This window comes from Sycon ciliatum, chromosome 4 (genome assembly GCF_964019385.1).
Source record: "Sycon ciliatum chromosome 4, ocSycCili1.1, whole genome shotgun sequence".
Classification (NCBI taxonomy): domain Eukaryota; kingdom Metazoa; phylum Porifera; class Calcarea; order Leucosolenida; family Sycettidae; genus Sycon; species Sycon ciliatum.
The window spans coordinates 38,978,252-38,997,846 of NC_088646.1; the positions used below are offsets into that span (position 1 = coordinate 38,978,252).

Sequence of the window (19,595 nt, forward strand, 5' to 3'; positions counted from 1 at the left end):
TTTCCTTCCCCTATATAATTTCTTGTCCCTTTGGTTTTTAGCTTTTTATTTTTTTCACTTTCTTTTTGCTGTCCCACCCATGGAAATATTTCCCGGTGGGTTTGGCTTATCGCCTTCGAAAGAAACATGACCCAACATCCGGAAACGGCGGACAGCAACGGTGTGCGAAAGTGGCTGTGTGTGTGCTCTGGAATATAGGTCTTTGTTGGAGATGATGGCGGGATACCTAATTCCGAACAAGTTCCGTAGTTGACGTCTATGGAAGGCGAAGGAATATCTTCTCTAAAATATATCGATATTTGTGGACGACCCCTATTTAAAGGTAGTTTCCCTGCTCCGCCCTAGTTTCTCTGTTCGGACCAGGGAGTAGTTTTTTTTATAAAGAGAACTCCACCATGCACCATGTACAGACCTGATGAACGCATTCTTCCCATTTTCAGCAGCATCATCCCATGCGATACATCACAACCGAGGTAGACCAGGTAGACAGCCTGCCGCCCCAGGATTTCTAAAAAAATCATAGTAAATGGACACAACAGGTGTCATTGGTGACGTACTCAATGATCGTGGCCATTATGCGCCAGGCCCAGCGGGCCAGCGAGCTTGGATGTCACTTGTCAGACGCTTGATTGTCAATACTAAAAATTTCCTATAATAATCTAACAACTTGTGTCAAAGAAGTGCATTGCCAGTTCCGAACAGCTACGCACCGGTACAGAAACCATTCAATCCCTCGACACATGCATGCACGAGAGGGATTTCGTAGTGATTCAGCAAGGACCCTATGCTGTGTGTCTCAACTCTTGTGAAGTAATTAGTTGTGTCAGGGCAGAATGAGTCGAAAATCACTCGTGCTTGTCTCCGTGCTAGTCGTGGGTGTGCTGTTAGCGGTGTCCCTGTACGACACGTTTGATCCGAATGTGGACTTGAAGGACAAGCGAGTCATAGTGTGCGGAGCATCGACTGGTATTGGTGAACAGATTGCCTATCTTTACGCCCGGGCTGGTGCAAGACTAGTGCTGGTTTCTCGCAGACTGCAAGTTCTACAGCAAGTGCAGGCGAAATGTCGTGACCTGGGAGCAGCACAAGTGGAAGTGTTTGCCGGGGATCTTTCCTTGAAGAATACCAGCAAAGGTGTGATTGAATATTCTGAGGAGAAGTTGGGAGGATTTGATCATTTGATACTGAACCACGTGATAGGCTATTACACCGTCTGGTCGAGCAAGTCTGATTTGGATTATGCGACCAAAGTTGTGGAAGTCGATCTCTTGAGCTACATCTATTTGACAACGTACTCACTGCCAGCATTGGAGAGGAGTCATGGATCGGTAGTGGCTGTGTCATCGGCAGTAGGTCTTTCTCCACTGGCACTAACTCATGTGTACTCAGCATCAAAGTTTGGCCTCCATGGCTTCTTCGGGTCATTACGACAAGATCTGATGATTCAGAAGTCGAACGTGTCCATCTCCTTGGTTGCACTGGGCCTGTTTGGCACTGACAACACAAAGGCCAATACTAAAGACAAACTACCTGATGTTCTGAAGATGTACGGAGACCCTGCAGATGCTGCCTATGCCATTGCCCGCACCGCCACGCTGCGTCTTCGCCAATGCAATTATCCCTATGCAGAGACTAAGCTACTGCAATGGGTACACTCCTTGTTCCCAAGTCTAGTTGATAGCGTAATGGTACATTTATTCCAAGACAGGCTTCCCCCTTTGTATGAAGGCCAGACGCCATACGGCCTGAACACCTACAACAGCTGAGGTGCCAGAGTGCAGGACCACTGCATACAGTCAAATTGCTGAGTCAATGTTGTGGGTCCATTGTTATTAGGCATATGCCTGTCTTGATTTCCACTGTAAATATAGTATACAACAATGTTGAGCCTAATAAACGTCATGCTGTTGGGAAAACCCATGCGGCGATCGCTTTGTAGTTCCATAGCCACAGTCAGAAAGTCTTCTTGCTGCTTAGTGCAGTTCATTAGGCCTAGTAAACTGCGTTTGCTTTGTGGTGGAATGTGAGCAACATTGCCTAAACTGGCTACCTAAGTTTATTAAAATAAACCGTTATAGCTGACTGCAGGAATGCTGTAATGGAAGTGTGGCTGAACTTGGCCATTCAAATTTTCCCTGGGCAACGTGCTGTACGGAGAAAAGGGTGATGCACAGATTATGCATGCTTGTGTTCTAATCTAAGCTGCCTACTATGCAGCAGCGTCGCATCAATGCAGCATGTACTGAAGTAGTAGTAGTAGTAGTAGTAGTAGTCAAAGAACTTTATTGAAAATCCATGATAATGTGATCGGAAAGATGATTGAAGAAAAATCCAAACTCGAGTCAAATCCAGGCAATTATTAGCAGTCACTACTATCAAAGCAGATCATTATTCACAATAGCGCAAAGTAGTAGTAGTAGTAGTAGTAGTAGTAGTAGTAGTTTCAGTAGTAGTAGTAGTAGTAGAATTTATTATGTCGCTCCCCAGCTAAAGATATAAAAAAATTGCGAATCCGTTGGTCGCCGAACTACAGAGAGTGCTCAATGTCTTAGACAGAGCTTTGGACGTATACGTAACGTAGGCCCAGACAGATTCTGCTCCGGTCGCCTCGATATTTTGCGGCAAAATGTTGCTGCGAAATCTTCGATATTTTGCCGAGCCTGGCACAAGAAACTCAATATTTTGCTCCGGGAAAACGTGTATTGTATCCACTTCCCGTACAACGTTTCATAAAATCGCAGGGTCGGTTTCTCAACACGGGTTTCAACGCACGTGTCCCTGAATTCTTCCAAAATCAAGTCGATCCACAGTGAATCCCAGAGATATTTCGGTGACATGATCTCGTCCTGGGCAGTGTATCCTGCTGAACGGGTAAAAAACAAGGAAATCCAAGTATCAGGCATCGATTTTACCCAACATCTCGATATTTTGCTCCGATTTTGCCGGCAATTTCCGCTCTTTCAATTCTTCGATATTTTGCCGAAAGAATTGCCGGCAGGATCTGTCTGGGCCTAACGTAACGTCACCATGGTCACATGTAGTGTAGTAGACTCAGCAGAGGACATTCAACATCAGGTTCATCATATTCAGTGACGTTAAGTTTGGTTTCCATGCTGCAAGTCAATGATAAGAAACTACTTGGTACTACCGGTGCATGTTCTTGTAGGGTTCTACGAGTTGACATCAGTTTACCCTGGCTATGTCGTTTTATCGTTAACTAGCCAAAGGTATGTCCAAAACGTGATAAGTGAAAGTGCTATCCTTCATGCCCTGCGAGGAAAAGTTGTGAGGTATTGATCATTTGATACTGAATCACATGGGGTCGTATTACATACATGTACTCCTCGTCTCTGCTCGTCTCTGTTCCTTGTCTTTATCGTTTCTCTTTCTTCCTCAGCCCCTCTTCCGCCTCCTCAGCCCCTCTTCCGCCTCCTCCTCCTCCTCTGCACTGCGCCGGGAAAAAGGTGCAAACACTGGCTGCGGCAGTCCCTCAAACAGATGAGAAACTGAAAATCAAAAGAGCTAGAAGCAAGGAACACAACACAGCTGAGCCCAACAAAGCGAATGATAAAAAGCAACGTACCACGAACAGTCCTCCAGAATATTCACCAAGCTTCCTCATCAGCCAGAGCTTTCAAACCGCCAACGGTCCTCCACCAGCGCAACTCGCAACCGCTGTAAGCTGTAGAATCTACTAGTAGTAGTAGATCTACTAGACTAGTACTAGTAGTAGGTAGTAGATTTTGCTCATAGAGTGCGGATGGAGATTTTGCTCCTCCGCAGTTTATCCACTGTCCAGGTCAACCGATTGTTTAACCTACGTCATTACTTTCGTCTAGGTTTCAGGAGTCGGCTCCAGTAGTTTTTACCGCTGTGGAGTTGCCCAGTCCGCTATTCCTACATCCAGCTGGTGTCGTATTGCCTGGCGAACCGGCCATTGTGCTGTAGTTTCGGTGCCTTCGCCTTTGGGCCTTGGGTGAGATGGCTTGCTGTGTTGTGCTTCGCGGCTGAGTCACAGTGAGTGTTTTCCCGCATGGTCTGTGGCGAGTGACATGCGAGGTGCTCTTCACACCTCGCGTCTCTTCGCCCGTGCTGCAGCCTGCATGGCATGTCACGGCGTGGGGCGTCGGCTGGGCCCTGTTGCTCCTGCAGCAAGAAAACTGGTACGTGCGGAGCATGTTCGTGCAATAAGGATGGACGATGCTGTGTCAATTGCTACCCAGGTCAAGTTGGGCGCTGCAAGAATTTTGGAAATTTGGATTTGCATGATGTTGGTGGATCAGAGGTGCCTCAAGGCCTTTCTGCTGGTGATCCGCCGGCCTGGAGCGGACGAAGAGTGCAGCCTTCTCGATCAGGTGAGTCTGCTGCTGGCCGGACCGGTGGTGTGCCTCGCGAGGTACGGACTACTTCGGTATCCAGGCACCCGTCGTCGGCCGCCGAACGCTCGGGTGCGGCACCGGCGCCTGGGGTCGCAGGATCTTCCCAATCTTCTGTGTCTGCGACTGCGGTTCCGTCTGTGGAGTCACTACGGGTGGACTTGCCTGTTCCTGTGTGCTCGGGGATGGTTCCTGATTGCGCTGCCGCCCCTTTGCCCGTGGGTGCTTCTGCTGATCCCACTGCAGCTTCCCGGGTACCTGCGTCTGCAGCGCCGACCTCTGTGGGTCCCGGCTCGTCTCGACAGCCTCAGTTCGTTGATCTGCCACCCGAGAAATGTGATTCTCCAGAACCCGATGGCTTTTGGCCGTTGCCAACGGACGATATAATCATTTTAATGGACAAAACCCATGCAGAAATAGTCAAGTGGTAACGGAATCTATTTATCATACCTTTCGGGGATGAGGGTCGTCGGTTCGTCAAAGAACTAGCTTGCCTGATTGGTCTTTTCAGCGGCGGAACTCGCGACGGAGCTTTTGCATGGTCGGCTGTGGTCATTGCTTGCCATCTGATTTTGCAGCGGCCTTTTGTAGTATCCAATGCCTCTGACAACAAGAAATCGTTACGCAAGCGTCTTGACTGGTGGAGGTGCGGGGACATGGCGGCATTGCTGCGTGAGGCACGGTGCATTCAAGCCCATCTACCCAGATCAACACCTGGCAAAACAGCAGCTAATGGTCTGGATGACGTCGAGTTCGCAAAAATGGTATACGGCGACCGCATTGGAACAGCTGCTCACTACCTGGAGGATGATGGTGGTGGTGGCGTACTCCCGTTGGACAAGATTGTGGGTGGCAAGTCGGTACTGGAATTGTTGAGAGACAAGCATCCTGTTCCGGCTGATGCAGAACCAGAGATTCTACTCGATGATGAGGCCACAGTCGAGGAGAATGTGCTGTTTGATTCAATAACACCAGCTCAAATCCGCAAGACCTGCATGATTATGAAGGGGGCAGCGGGTCCGTCAGGCCTTGACTCCGCTGCCTGGCGTCGGATGGCCTCAATGTATACATCAGCTTCTGACGACCTGTGCTCGGCTCTGGCTCGTGCTGCCAAGCGTCTTTGCACTGAGGCAATTGAGCCGCGGGATCTCCGCTCATTCCCGGCAGCAAGGCTCATTCCATTGGATAAGCAGCCTGGGGTAAGGCCTATAGCCATCGGGGAGGTGTTTCGCCGCGTGATCGGGAAAGTGGTCATGTCGGTTATCGAGAGGGATGTGGCTGCGGTTACTGCTCCTCATCAGCTGTGCGTCGGCGTCCCGTCGGCTTGCGAGGTCGGGGTGCAGGCTTTGACCGGCCTCTATGACCGCGAGATGACTGAAGGTATCCTGCTGGTGGATGCGTCCAACGCCTTCAATTCTCTGAACAGGGCCGCGGCGCTACACAACATTCCAAGAATCTGTCCTGCCGCTGGGCGAATTTCCATTAACACCTACCAGGCCGACATCCCTCTATACCTCAATGGCGGAGAGGTCATTTATTCCCGGGAGGGTACATGCCAAGGGGATCCTCTTGCCATGGCGTTCTACGCTCTCGCGACTGTGCCCCTGGCATCTCGGCTGTCGCGTCGACTTCCAAGCACCAGCCAGATTTGGTACGCGGATGACGATGCCGCAGCCGGAGAGCTCCTGCCGCTGCGTGGGTATTGGGATTGCATCGTGGAGGAGGGGCCCCGGTATGGCTACCACCCCAATGCCATGAAGACGGTTCTACTCATCCGTCCACATTTAATGGAAAGGGCCCAGGAGGTATTTGCCGGCACTGATGTCCGTATCCGTACCTTGGCGGGGCCATTGGAGACCAACAGTTCCGAGAGAATTTTGTGAAGAGCCGTGTTGAGGAACTGTCCACATTGGTTAGGTGCCTTGCTGGTCTGGCTGTCACCCAGCCTCAGGCGGCCTTTCGCGTCTTCTCTGCCTCTCTGCAGTCCCGTTGGACTTATCTGCAGCGTGCAGTCTTTGTGGACCCTGCCCTGTACACGCCACTGGATGACGTCATCAACAAACATCTGCTGCCAGCGTTAACAGGCCATCCTCCGATAATGCCCATGGTGGATTGCGTGCTGACTGGTGCTGTCGATGGTCCTGATGCTAACGACAGTCCTGTTGCCGATATCATCGCTGCCTCCAGGGGTTTGGCCACGCAGGCTCGCCGGGAACGCCGTGCGCAGCACAATGCTCCATTGGAGGAGATCAAGCCCGCTCTGACGGATGAGCAGCGCCTACTAGTGGATGTCGCGGGTGACGGCGGTGTGTCAACGTGGCTGGTTACGCCTCCCTCGGCTTCATTCCCTTTAACTATATTCAACAAGTCTAATTTTCGAGACGCATTGTGCCTGAGGTATGGCCTGTCGCTTGATGGCATATCATTATCCTGTGTTTGTGGCCAAGACATGTCGGTTCATCACGCCCTCACGTGCCCAAGCGGGGGATACCCTACCCAGAGAAATAATGAACTTCGCGACCTCCTAGCGGACGCACTCGCTAGTGTTGTTTGCGATGTCGAGATTGAGCCACCGCTGATGCCGCTGGGTGGTGAAGCCGTCTCGGGAAGCTCAGCTGACGGTGCTCGTGTGGATATACGGGCTCGTGGCTTCTGGACCAGGCAGCAAAACGCCTTTTTTGATGTACGGGTCACGCACCCAAGGCCGTCTTTGCTGTCTGGACCGGAAGTGTCGAGGCAGTTATCCCAACACGAGCGTCAGAAGAAACGTCAGTATTCCGATCGAATCAATCAGGTGGATCGAGGATCGTTCACTCCGCTTGTTTTCGCCACCAGTGGTCAGTGTGCTCCCGAATGTGGCATCTTCCTGAAGACCCTCGCAACACAAATGCACCATAAGAACTCGGACATACCATATCGTCTCATCATCAGCCACTTGCGCTCGAGAATCAGTCTATCTCTGATGCGGTGGCAGATTACTTGCTTCCGGGGGTCACGTGCATCATACCTACGCAGTGGATCCGGCATTGGCCGACATTGCTTTGTGACGGAGTGCCGTACGTTGGCTCATATGCCGCGCTGACGGGCATCAATGGACTTGCCATAATAGTACGGAGGATTAGCAAGACGAAATTCGCGTTCGCGTTCGCAAACATTTTTCAGTTCGCGAACTGGATTGCGAACTTTCGCATTTTTCGTTCGGAAAAATAGTCGGAACACGAATCGCGGGTTCGTGTCAGGGCAGTCATAAATTTACCACCCTGTTCTGTCTGTGCACAATGACCATGATGACCGTCGTGTCAACGTCATGCATGTGCGAATTCTGTTTGCTGATCCTTCTCATAACGCGAATTCCGTCACTGAGTTCGACTTTCCTTGGAGAGCGAACGCGAATTTCGTCTTGCTAATCCTCCGTAGTGTCATTGGTTTCATTCTGTCTCAGAGTGTTCTGTTGTATTTGTTTTCGTTTTAAAAGCGTTTAAGCGGTTGGGTGAATGGAAACGTCATCGTACTGGTAGTAGCGATGCTTGGATGGTGTTTGCGGGTTTGCTCTTTGTTTTTGTATTCCCTAGTTGGCTTGATTCTTTTATTTTATTTTCTGATTGGATTTTCCTATTTATTTGATTTGATTTTTGCTAATTTCTTGAATGGTTTTGTCACCACCACTACTTCGTACGGTTTTGTCACCATTGCCTTTCTTGCTTGCGCTTTTCAGTTTCTTCTTTCTGATACCCGGTTTGTTTTCAAATAAAGGCGAAGTTCAGTAGTAGGTCTACTACTACTACCAAGAGTACAGATAAAGGTTTATGTAACCCTGAAAAACGTGTAATGCCGGGCCGGCTGGTACATGTGTACCTGATCATGGTGGAGAGGTTGATTCAGATTGTCACCTGACATCACCTGGTCCGGGACTGGCAGTGCTATGCTAGTGCGAGTAGTGGCAAGAGACCTGGAGACTGGATCATGGAGTCTGGACTGCCGATGTCGTGCTGCTTCTAGATTCTGCAAAGTCTTGCATGCAAGTCGCACTGTACTTGGCCGTTGCCCGGGCGTTGGAGGGCGTGCTGAAAACGACATGACGCTCTCCCTACGAGAGTACATAAAATTAAATTTTAGGTTTGTAGTAGACCTACTCCCTGCCTGGTGTCTAACCATCTTCACTCAGTCGATAGCCTTTACTGCAGCTGCAAGAAGCCAAGGCCTTAGTAAGTAACATTCACCGAAATAAATTATTATTGTTCGTGACCTCGAGTCTTTACTTGTCCACGCTCGTACAGACTATCTCAGGATCAACCGCTCAGGCTGCACAAACCTGTATTGACATTCGTGAATCATAATCATCCCACAGACCTTGCCTTGAGTTTTGCCGCCGGTCATTTTTACACTAGCAGAATGAGAAAGTTTGTGCTGGGGTCAGTGCTGATTGTGGGCGTGTTGGTAGCGGTGTCCCTGTACGATACGTTTGATCCGAATGTGGACTTGAAGGACAAGCGAGTCATAGTGTGCGGAGCATCGACTGGTATTGGTGAGCAGATCGCCTACCTTTACGCCAGGGCTGGTGCAAGACTAGTGCTGGTTTCTCGCAGACTGCAAGTTCTACAGCAAGTGCAGGCGAAGTGTCGTGACTTGGGAGCAGCACAAGTGGAAGTGTTTGCCGGGGATCTTTCCTTGAAGAATACCAGCAAAGATGTGATTGAATATTCTGAGGAGAAGTTGGGAGGAATTGATCATTTGATACTGAACCACGTCGTGTCCTATTACACCCTGTGGACAAGTGACGCCGACTTGGATTTTGCCACAAAACTGGTACAAATAGATCTCCTAAGCTACATCTACTTGACAACGTATGCTCTGCCGGCACTGGAGGATAGCCATGGGGTTGTCGTAGCTGTTTCCTCATCAACGGGTCTCTGGCCGTCGCCACTGACGCATATCTATGCGGCAAGCAAGCACGGCTTGCACGGTTTCTTTGGCTCACTGCGGCAGGATTTGATGATCCAGAAGTCCAACGTGTCCATCTCGCTAGTTCCACTAGGTCTGTTTGGCTCAGACAACGCCAAAACTAACACCAAGACCAAGTTACCAGATATCATGAAGCTGTACGGAGAGCCCGCCGACGCTGCCTGGGCCATTGGACGTGCGGCTGCGTTGCGTCTGAGAGAGTACAACTATCCCTACTTGGAAACAAAGTTTGTGCAGTGGCTCTACATGCTGTTCCCGGCTATATGCGATCACCTTCTGGTCTACCTGTTTGAGTTCAATGCCCCTTCCACTACATGAGGTGAATCTGGTGAAGCCCATTGCAATCATTCTGATCATGTCTATGATTATGAACCTTATCTCGTTCATGATTATGTCCGTTGTTTGCAGTTGAAGTACCCGGGGTTGTGAGTAGCACATACGTACTGTAATGACTTAATCCCACGATGCTGTGCTATCTCTTTGCTGTCCCGAACACATTCTACGCAAATGTACAGTGTTACAATATCTTGGATTTTAATTAGTTCAAATTTTCTAGGGTGGTTGTTCAATTCTGAATCCCAAACACAGCTCAATTGTGAATGTGTCTGTGGTGATTGTTATATCGGGTTCAGCAAAGCACAATCACAGGGTCGGAGAAAACTACCATTACAAGTACATCTGGAAGAACAGTCCGAAAGCAAGCAAAGCGCGGGACAAGAACACCGCTCCACTAGAAGTTATGCAGATTCAGAGACCGCGCATGCGGACTGGTGTACACACAATAATGATGTCATGCAACTACACATACACTACAATCTCCCCCTTCAAAAACACAAGGGAGAGCCTAACAGAGGGAAGGACAGTGTGCGAAGAGTGAGCATTATGACAAGGCGGCTGAACATGAACAAGAGAACAGAGCGGTGCTCTAGAATAGTTCAGTCCCTGTAGCGCTGTGGCTTCAGTGCGTGACGCCTTGATGGCGTCCGAGCATCACGTTGCTGAACTACCATCTCAGGATCAGAGGGAAGCTCAGGAGTCGTTGCAGGATCACGAACACGCAGCTGGTCCACATGTCTACGCACAATGACACCATTGGCCAGCTTAACTTCGAAAGACTTGGTGCCTTTCCGCTGCAATACGGTGCCAGCTGACCACTTCTGAGGCTGGTTGAACATCCGCGCATAGACGGCGCTGCCTTCGTCCAACCCTTTTGCTGGCGGCTGGTGGCAGGCAGCGGTGGTGGTATTCTTGGCTTGCGGCTGTACCAGGTGCAGTCTGGTCTTGAGCTCCCGTTGAAGGAACAATGCCGATGGAGTTTCTCCTGTTGTCGCGTGAGGAGTCGAGCGATACCGTTCCAAGAACGTCTGCAGTGCCTCGGTCCAGGACAGTAGACCACGCTTCTCACTCAACAAGGCAGCTTTGAATGTTTGGACACAGCGTTCTGCAGCTCCGTTGGTTGCGGGGAAGTATGGTGCACTGCGCAGGTGGATGATACTTCTCTCAGCCATGAAGTTGCTCCACTCCACGGACGTGAACTGCGGGCCGTTGTCCGTCACGATTGCATCAGGAGAACCATACGCCGCAAACAGCTTCCGGAACTCTGCGATAGTCGTCTTGCTGGTGGTGGAGGACATAGGAATCACTTCCAACCACTTGGAGAATGCATCAGTCACGATCAAATACATTCGTCCTTCCATTGGTCCAGCAAAATCGGCGTGAATGCGACTCCAGGGTCCTGCTGGATTGGGCCAACGTGTCACCTCCACTGGTTGATCACGATTCCTGTTCACTTGGCATGCATGGCAGCTTCGGACGGCTCGCTCCACGTCGCTGTCAAGACCTGGCCACCATACATGGTTCCTTGCCAAAGCCTTCATGCGCACCATACCAGGGTGTGCAATGTGTAACTCTTGAAGGAGCCGGGGCTGAAGCGTGCTGGGCACCACCGTGCGAAATCCTCGCTGAAGGCAGCCCTGCACTACTGTGAGCTCCTCTGCGATGCGGTGGAAGGGCTTCAGCTCTGAGGGGACAGTCTCGGGCCAACCATTGGCGACATGCTGCAGTACCTGCTTGAGCACGATGTCCTTGGCCGTCTCTGCACTGATGTCTGCTGCGAGGACTGGCAGCTGATCCTGGTGAGTCGTCAGAATCTCAGACACCTCACACACATCAACACTATGCGAATCAAGCGACATGCGTGACAGGTAATCAGCGTTGGCGTTGGCTTCAGTCGTCTTTACCATCACATCGTATTGATACGCTGATAGTGTTACAGCCCAACGCTGCAACCGCATGGCTGCGATTGAGGGGATGCCTCTCTTTGGACCGAAGATTACGGCAAGAGGGCGGTTGTCGGTCACCAGGTTGAAGTGCCGTCCATAGAGGTACAAGTGGAACTTGGTGACACCGAACACGATAGCAAGCGCTTCTCGTTCCAGTTGGCTATAATTGCGCTCGCTGGTTGTCAAAGAGCGGCTGGCGTATGCGATTGGTTGCTCCTGCCCTTCCGGCATCACATGGGACAAGACAGCGCCAATTCCTGTGCCTGATGCATCGCAGGTCAGACGTAGCGGTAGCGAAGGGCTATAATGAACTAGAACTGGTGGTGCACTCAGAGCTGACTTCAAAGCTCTGAAGGCTTGCTGCTGTGGCGCTTGCCATTTCCAGACGGTGTTACGCTGCTGGAGATCGTAGAGAGGCTGTGCGAGCGAAGCCAGGTTCTCAATGAACTGGCCATAATAATTCACCAGACCCAAGAATGACTTGAGCTCCGTGACATTCGTCGGTGCACGTGCGTTCTGAACCGCTTGCACTTTCTCATCGGTGGCGTGTAGACCCGACGCATCAATTTTGAAGCCGAGGTACTGGACTGAGTCGGAGAAGAACATGCATTTCGATTTCTTTAGCTTCAGACCAGCTTGCAACAGAATCGACAACACCGTGTTCAGACGTTCCAGCAGTAGTCTGCGAGTGGGTGCAGCGATCAGGATGTCGTCCAGGTACTTGGACACGCCTTCCAAGCCAACCAGGAGCTTGTCCATGATTCCTTGGAACACCGCTGGAGCCGATGCAACACCGTAGGGCAGACGATTGAACTGGTACAGGCCCTTGTGCGTGTTGATGGTTGTCATCTTCTGGGACGCCTCATCCAACGGCACTTGCAGATACGCCTGCGACAAATCCAGCTTCGCAAAATATTTGCAGCCATTCAGGGAGCTGAAGATGTCCTGCGCTGTCGGCAGTGGGTGCTGGTCCACTTGTAGTTGGGGATTCACAGTGACCTTGTAGTCACCGCAGAGACGAACTGAACCATCGGGCTTCGGAACAGCCACTACTGGTGTTGCCCACTCGCTGTGCTTAACAGGCTCTATAATGTGCTGCTGCTCCATCTTCCTGAGCTGCTCCTCAACCAAGGGCTTGACAGCGTACGGCACTGAATAGGGACGCCTGAATACCGGTCGTGCGTCCTCTTTCAGATGCAAGGTAGATGCGCCTGTTCGCAGCTCACCAACGTGGCCGTCAAACAAGGTCGCATTGTCAGCAACTATCCGCTCCAATTCGAGTCCATCCGTAGGTTCATCAACCCCAAACACGGATGACCAGTCGAGTCGGACGTGTGGCAACCAATTCCTTCCGAGCAGTGTAGCACCCTCGCCTTCAACAATGAGCAGTGGCAATGGCGTTGTACGGCCATCATAGCATACCTCCACCGTGGCTTGACCCAACACATTGATTTCATCACCTGTGTACGAGCGCAGCTTGATGTTAGCCGGTTCGAGTTGTTTGTCACTGGTACGGTCCCACGTCTCACGTGACATAAGGCTCACTGCAGCTCCAGTGTCGAGGACCATTGTCGTTTCCACCCCGTCTAACATCACATTCACAGTTAGCTTGGGACGGGACTCTACGGAGTACACATCACCAACTTCATGCTCCTCACATACAAAATTGGTTTGGTGTTGGTCGCCCTTTTTCGTACGACACACCTTCTCGAGGTGCCCACGCTTGTGGCAGTAGTGGCACTCGGAAGCCTTGAAGCGACACTGTGAAGGAGCATGGTCCTTATTGCCACAGCGATAACAAGGCGCAGCCCCGTCAGTAGTGCTGCTAGCGCTGGCTCCGGACTTGCCTCGCTGTCTAGGTGCAGGTGGCTGTCTCTTGTGCCAAACGGCATGGACATCGCTGGACTCGGAGGTAGATCTACCCGCGGCCATCAAGCGCGCAGCCTCGCGATCGACCACCTCCTGAGCTGCAGCCGTTTTCAGAGCAGTCTCCAAAGTGAGGGCATCGATGGTCAGCAATTTTTTACAAACGACAGCGTCTCGTATGCCACAGACGAACCTGTCGCGGATGGCATCTTCCAGACCATTGCCGAAGTCACAGGTCTTTGCCAAACGTCGTAGCTCAGCGGCATAGTCATGATAACTCTCACTTGCCTGCTGGCTGCGGCTCCAAAATTTGTAGCGTTCCGCAATTGTCAGACGCTTAGGGGAGAAGTGTGCAGTCAGAGTCTGTCGCAGCTCTGAGAGGGACTTGTCATCCAGTGTTGCTGGTGCGATCAGCGTCACTAGCAACCTGAAAACACTTTCTCCTACAACTGTCAAGAATACAGATTTCTTCCGCCCGTCCTCAATTTTATTCGCTTTGTAGAATTGATCCAGCCTGGCCAGATAAGACTCCCAGTCATCAGCATCCGTAGATGTGAAGGGGCCCAGGTTTCCGAGCAGCGCCATGATCCCATCTTCGTCGCCACTTGTTATATCGGGTTCAGCAAAGCACAATCACAGGGTCGGAGAAAACTACCATTACAAGTACATCTGGAAGAACAGTCCGAAAGCAAGCAAAGCGCGGGACAAGAACACCGCTCCACTACACTCTCTCTACATGTAGAAGTTATGCAGATTCAGAGACCGCGCATGCGGACTGGTGTACACACAATAATGATGTCATGCAACTACACATACACTACAGTGATGTTCCACAAAAAGGTCAATGCTTCACTCTTCTATCTTAAAAAAGAATGTTCTTACGGTACTGAGAATGCAGAGACAACTTCAAGGTCATTCACTGCGGATAATAAAGTTTAGTTATATAAATACTTTTGGAGCAAATGGAACATTGAAATGGCTCACGATGTTCAATATACACTTCTGTCACTGGAGTAGTTGCCAATTGTTGCCTCGGAAATGTGCAGCCAGTTCATTACGTCATGGTGATCACGGATTATGTCTCTTCCGTTTCAAGAAGACGCATGTTACCCATAAACACATTTAACCAGCAAAGCATTTCTTTAATTACTAGTATTCGGCTAGTTGTGCGTCCACATTTAAGCATTGTGCTGGAAGAGAAACGCCATGTACTTGTCCATTGTGCTTGGGAAGAGCATGTAAACCCATTGCAGGAACTTGGTGTCGAAGTAGGGGCAGTGGGCCTCTCTGAGTCGTAGCCCAGCAGCCCGGGCAATGGCATGTGCAGCGTTGGCGGGGTCCCCGTAGTTCTTGGCACTGTCCGGTAGAGTGCTCTTTGTAAACTCACGGATAGTGTCAGAGCCAAACAAACCCAGCGGAACCATCGAGATGGACACGTTCGACTTTTGAATCATCAGATCTTGTCGTAGCAACCCGAAGAAGCCGTGCAGGCCGAACTTTGATGCCGAGTACACGCGATTCAGAGGTGATGGCCAAAGGCCGGCTGCCGATGATACAGCCACCACTGATCCATGACTTCTCTTTTATTGCGAATCTGTTGGTCGCCGAACTGCAGAGACTCAGTGCTCAATGTCGTAGACAGAGCTTTGGGCATAACGTTACATGATTGTACTTCAAGATTATATGTGCGGCTTTCTGGACTTCCAGAAGGCCTTCGACCGTGTGGACCATCAAGTCCTCCTTGCAAAACTCAAGAACATCGCCGACGCTCGGAGCTGTAAATGGCTAGAGAGCTACCTGAATTCTCGTCACCTTTTCGTCCAGATTGAAGATGTTAAATCCACTCCCAAAGTACTTACGTCTGGGGTACCTCAAGGCTCCCATCTCGCTCCAATTTTATTTCCTGTATACATCAATGACCTACCCCTAATTGTAAAGCACTCAACACCATACATCTTCGCTGATGATGTCACTCTACTTCTTACACATTCCACTCCACAAGACAATACCTACCTCCGTCAGAATCTCACAGCCGATCTTGAAGCTTGTCAGAGTTGGGCAACCCTGAGAAATGGTCGATTTGCTCCAGAGAAAACACAAGTTCTCAGCAATTGTGATGGCCCACCTGTCATCTTTGACAAGCAGGCACTAACACCATTATCCACACACAAGCACCTCGGCGTGACCCTCACCACCGACCTGAACTTCACAACATTAATTAACACACTACAAACGCATTCACACGCAGTACCTGCAAAGGATCAATCTGCTATGTTTTATGAGCAAACATCTCACCGCATCAACCATCATGACCCTCTACAAGGGATACGTACGACCGACCATTGAGTACGCTAGTTCCGTATGGAGCTACACCCTACTGAAAGCCCAGCTCTCCGACCTCGATGTGCTCCAAGCCAGAGTTGTTAGAAGATATCTACAAAAGAAAAGGATATCTTTTCCCCGGACTGAACACAAATCACAATTAAATGCCATGGCAATGCTGGAATCGCTACACTTTCGCAGACAATTCATCATGGGCTTCATCACTTTGTTAAAAGTACATTAATAAATATCCCGAATATCTAACCCAGTTTAAGGGGGCAGCCTACCCATAAGTTTCATATGGCATTCAATTGACCGTAACTTTGGTGTCTCTCAATAGATTTGAGTGAAATTTTGACCACACACTCCTGCCACTATGCTGGCCCTCTGGACATGATTTAAAAGTTCTTGCGCCTCACTGACAGGCTTTCCAGGCCGGAAAAACTCAAAATTCCGGCATAGTGCCACGGTGTGCGAGCCACCCAGGAGCCAAAAGATGCATTTGCAATTTTTTCACATTTTCGTGCCCATTCTGTCCGTGCGCGGGATCCAAACCTAAAACTAGGGATCTCAGCGCGTGAACTGCGCAGCCAGTTTGCGCAGGTGAGATTTTAGATCCCAACCGCGTCCAGTGCAGAAACCCGGTTTCTGCACTGGACGCGTTTGGGGGAAAAGAACATTTTTTTCGAAATAAATAAAGTTGAAGAAGACAGTAGAAATGGCTGAATGTTGCGTCCAGGAAAGCACGTTCTACGGCCATCTCCAAGCTACCTATCTCCCAGACACTCCGATCTCAGAGGAACTATGGAGGGTCAAAGAGCACATATTTCACTCTTGGACGCAGCATGAACACCTCTTCTTCTGAGAGCGATGCCTTCTCAGCCTCTGAGTGATAATGGCGGCGATGTTCACGATGGCCGAGGCACTGAAAATCGAAGTTAGGAAAATCTAATCGGAGAAAACGTCTGAATTTTCACTGAATCTTCTCTGAAGTGGGTTCTTGCCGCATGGCAAATTATAGGAAAATCGACCGGGGTGATGTCGCCTCGGCCACGCTGTCCGTCGGCGGGAATCACAAAGTATGTTCGAACGACGATGAAGATGACGATTCTGCTAGTGTCGAAAATCGGCCGTCGCCATTTTACAGCTGTGTCCGCGAGCTGCACTCAAAACTCGATGACGCAATGTATGCGCAAACACCCTGCGCATTGCACGCGCTGAGATCCCTACTAAAACAAGTCCAGAAGCAGCCATGGGTGGTGGGGTAGGGCCCCTCAACGTGGCCCTGGAATCTGTCACAACGGAACTCCCACAGACCCAAGTCAATTTTTGAATTTTTTTAGGTTTAGCACGTGCTACGAGGTCGTACCTTTGATACAACATCCAGTGCTGGGACCTCCACAGCAAGCCATTTCCACAGCGCTGCACACCAAATCCAGGATACCCTCAAAAATCGGCAAAGACTGCCACTCACGTTCCACTACTGCCTAGTACGAGGTGATTTGGCTTTAAAGTTTTTTTAACATTTGGCATTTTTAACAAATGTGTAAAATTTGCTTTTCTTCTGGCTGTTTCTCTGCTCCGGATGGCTGCATCGAAAGATGGGTGGTGGCAAATGGGAGCCAGTTTATCGTAGATCAACATCGACCAGAACATTTGGCGCATATAATTTAATTCTCCCTACCACGTCGGTATAACTAGTGACTGGTACTTTACCATTTTGTGCAAAATGTGTAAAATAAGCCCCTGAATGGACGAGGAGGGCAGTGAATTGCTTCCGCAGGGTCTTTGGACGACGTCAGGCCGTCTAGCCATCACTAAAGACAATAATGAAGAACAGTACGTAAAGGAATACACCCTGAGAGAACGAAAACATGGCTGCAATGCTATGCTACCTATCCAATTCTACCGTATGACACAGCCACTAGTTACAAATACAAAAACACGGCTTTTGCAGCATGCAATGCAGTTGACAGATTAATTAGTCATCCACTAGCAATCCTTGAAGTGATATCTATAAACTTCAGAACATTGATGACCGAATATCCCAGTTTGTGATCATCGCGGCCATTTTACAAATTTGTTAAAAAATGACACACCAATTATTTGAATCCTGAGAATACTATGCAAGTAGGACATGATTCAAGACACTTTCCAAAGTGGGATCATTCCCATTTTTTGAGACAACGGGCATGAAGGATAGCACTTCCACTTGCAACAATTCATTTGGCCGTAGCTTGCCTAGAAGTGGCTGAAAAACGTCATTTTACAACCATGTTTTAACGTACTGAATCCTAAAAAACGTGATTTTTTGGACTTGGAGCAACATTCTGTACACTTTCGCGTGTTTCCATGATACGACAAGTTGCGCACGGTCTGCTCACATTCAAATACAGTGCTGCCAAAAAATGACAGCGTGCAACAAAAAAATCTTTCCTTGCAAGGGCACCCATTTTGATAGTCCAGGGGATGATGGCCCACGCCTGCTAAAAAGAATAAACATAGAAAAGAATCATAACAAGTTTTTTTACTATCCGTACCATGATGCCATGGCCAATAGCAATCAATGAGAAAGGACGAAAAAGACAGTTCAATTGCACACTGATCACAAAAGAAGAAGATGAGTCCGTCTATGAGGAAAGCTGAGCCTCAACCACCTCCAGACCAATAAGTGTCTGGGTTGAGTGATCTGGTAAAAAATAAAAATAAAACTCCCAGCAAAAAACTCTCCACCTGATCTAATAACCATGATAACCATGTTAGAAGGTAACCATGGTAACAGGTCTACCATTTCACCGTAGTCTACCCTTCATCATTCCTCATTCACCATCGTGCGATACCCTGGCACACACTGGCAACATATCAAGGGATGCCTTACCGTCGTCTTCGCAGCAATATTTTTCGTCCTGCGCATTCAGTTCGCCGACGCGACAGCATTTATGGGGCCATTCCAGTTGCAGAAGACATTCGATTCATCGGGCCAGTGCAGCAACAGGGCCGTGGGCACACAGGGGCAGAGGAGAGACATTGTGAGTGGACAAGAAATATGCAGTGGCAAGTGCCATGGAGGAGTATGCCACAGCGAAAGCTCGGGAGCAGGCGCAGGGACAGCTTGTAAGTTGTTAGAAGTTGCGCGCCTTGCATTGTCTGTCTCATTGGCTACTTTAACTTTATTCCGAATTTGTCTGTATCTATCTGCATCAATTCAAAGAAGATAACCTAATGTTAAATATTCAGAAAACACAATATATTACAGTAACTAAAGCCGACTCCTCTTGGCGATCTGTCAAGCTGCTTGGCTCTTTGTTAGGGTCCGCAGAGGATATTCAGGCAAGAATAGGTGCTGCGAATAGAGCGTTCGGCTCCATTTCGTGGAAGCGTCATAAACTGAGCTCCAGACTTTGTATGTTCTCTGCCCTCATTTTGCCTATCCTGTTGTATAACTGCGGACTGTGGGCCCTGACACAGCAACTCAGTAATCGGCTGGACGCATGGCACCGCAGAAAATTGCGGTACCTGCTTGGTGTGGTGTACCCTCACCACATGTCGAATGCCAAGGTGTACGCCTCAACGCGACAAGGCCCAGTCAGCACTGCCTGTCGCAGACGTCGGCTGCTCTGGCTGGGCCATGTTGTTCGCGAAGGACGTAACTCAGCGTCCTACCAAGCACTGGAGATGGCAATTAATACCCGGGACATCAAGCGCCCACGTGGCCGACCCCATCTCAGATGGATTGACAATATTAAAAATGATCTAAAGCACGCCAATATTGATATTTCTGACTGTT

General features: G+C 49.7%; 3 protein-coding genes across 3 annotated transcripts; 2 read left to right on the forward strand and 1 right to left on the reverse strand.

Moving 5' to 3' along the window:
• Positions 1-789: 789 nt before the first annotated feature.
• Positions 790-2,082, forward strand: LOC135813715 (hydroxysteroid 11-beta-dehydrogenase 1-like protein). Its single transcript, XM_065326739.1, has one exon. It carries the CDS (start codon positions 834-836, stop codon positions 1,764-1,766), a length of 933 nt encoding a protein of 310 aa, XP_065182811.1. The 5' UTR covers positions 790-833; the 3' UTR covers positions 1,767-2,082.
• A 6,345-nt stretch (positions 2,083-8,427) lies between these two features.
• On the forward strand, positions 8,428-9,931 carry LOC135816074 (hydroxysteroid 11-beta-dehydrogenase 1-like protein). The gene has a single exon (XM_065329441.1). The coding sequence runs from the start codon at positions 8,769-8,771 to the stop codon at positions 9,654-9,656; it is 888 nt and encodes a 295-aa protein (XP_065185513.1). The 5' UTR covers positions 8,428-8,768; the 3' UTR covers positions 9,657-9,931.
• A 342-nt stretch (positions 9,932-10,273) lies between these two features.
• LOC135813564 (uncharacterized protein K02A2.6-like) lies at positions 10,274-14,071 on the reverse strand. The gene has a single exon (XM_065326655.1). It carries the CDS (start codon positions 14,069-14,071, stop codon positions 10,274-10,276), a length of 3,798 nt encoding a protein of 1,265 aa, XP_065182727.1.
• Positions 14,072-19,595: the final 5,524 nt, after the last annotated feature.

Bases quoted from the DNA above. Each gene is read 5' to 3' on its own strand.
- LOC135816074 (XM_065329441.1), top strand. From the start codon at position 8,769: ATGAGAAAGTTTGTGCTGGGGTCAGTGCTGATTGTGGGCGTGTTGGTA.
- LOC135813715 (XM_065326739.1), top strand. From the start codon at position 834: ATGAGTCGAAAATCACTCGTGCTTGTCTCCGTGCTAGTCGTGGGTGTG.
- LOC135813564 (XM_065326655.1), bottom strand. From the start codon at position 14,071: ATGGCGCTGCTCGGAAACCTGGGCCCCTTCACATCTACGGATGCTGAT.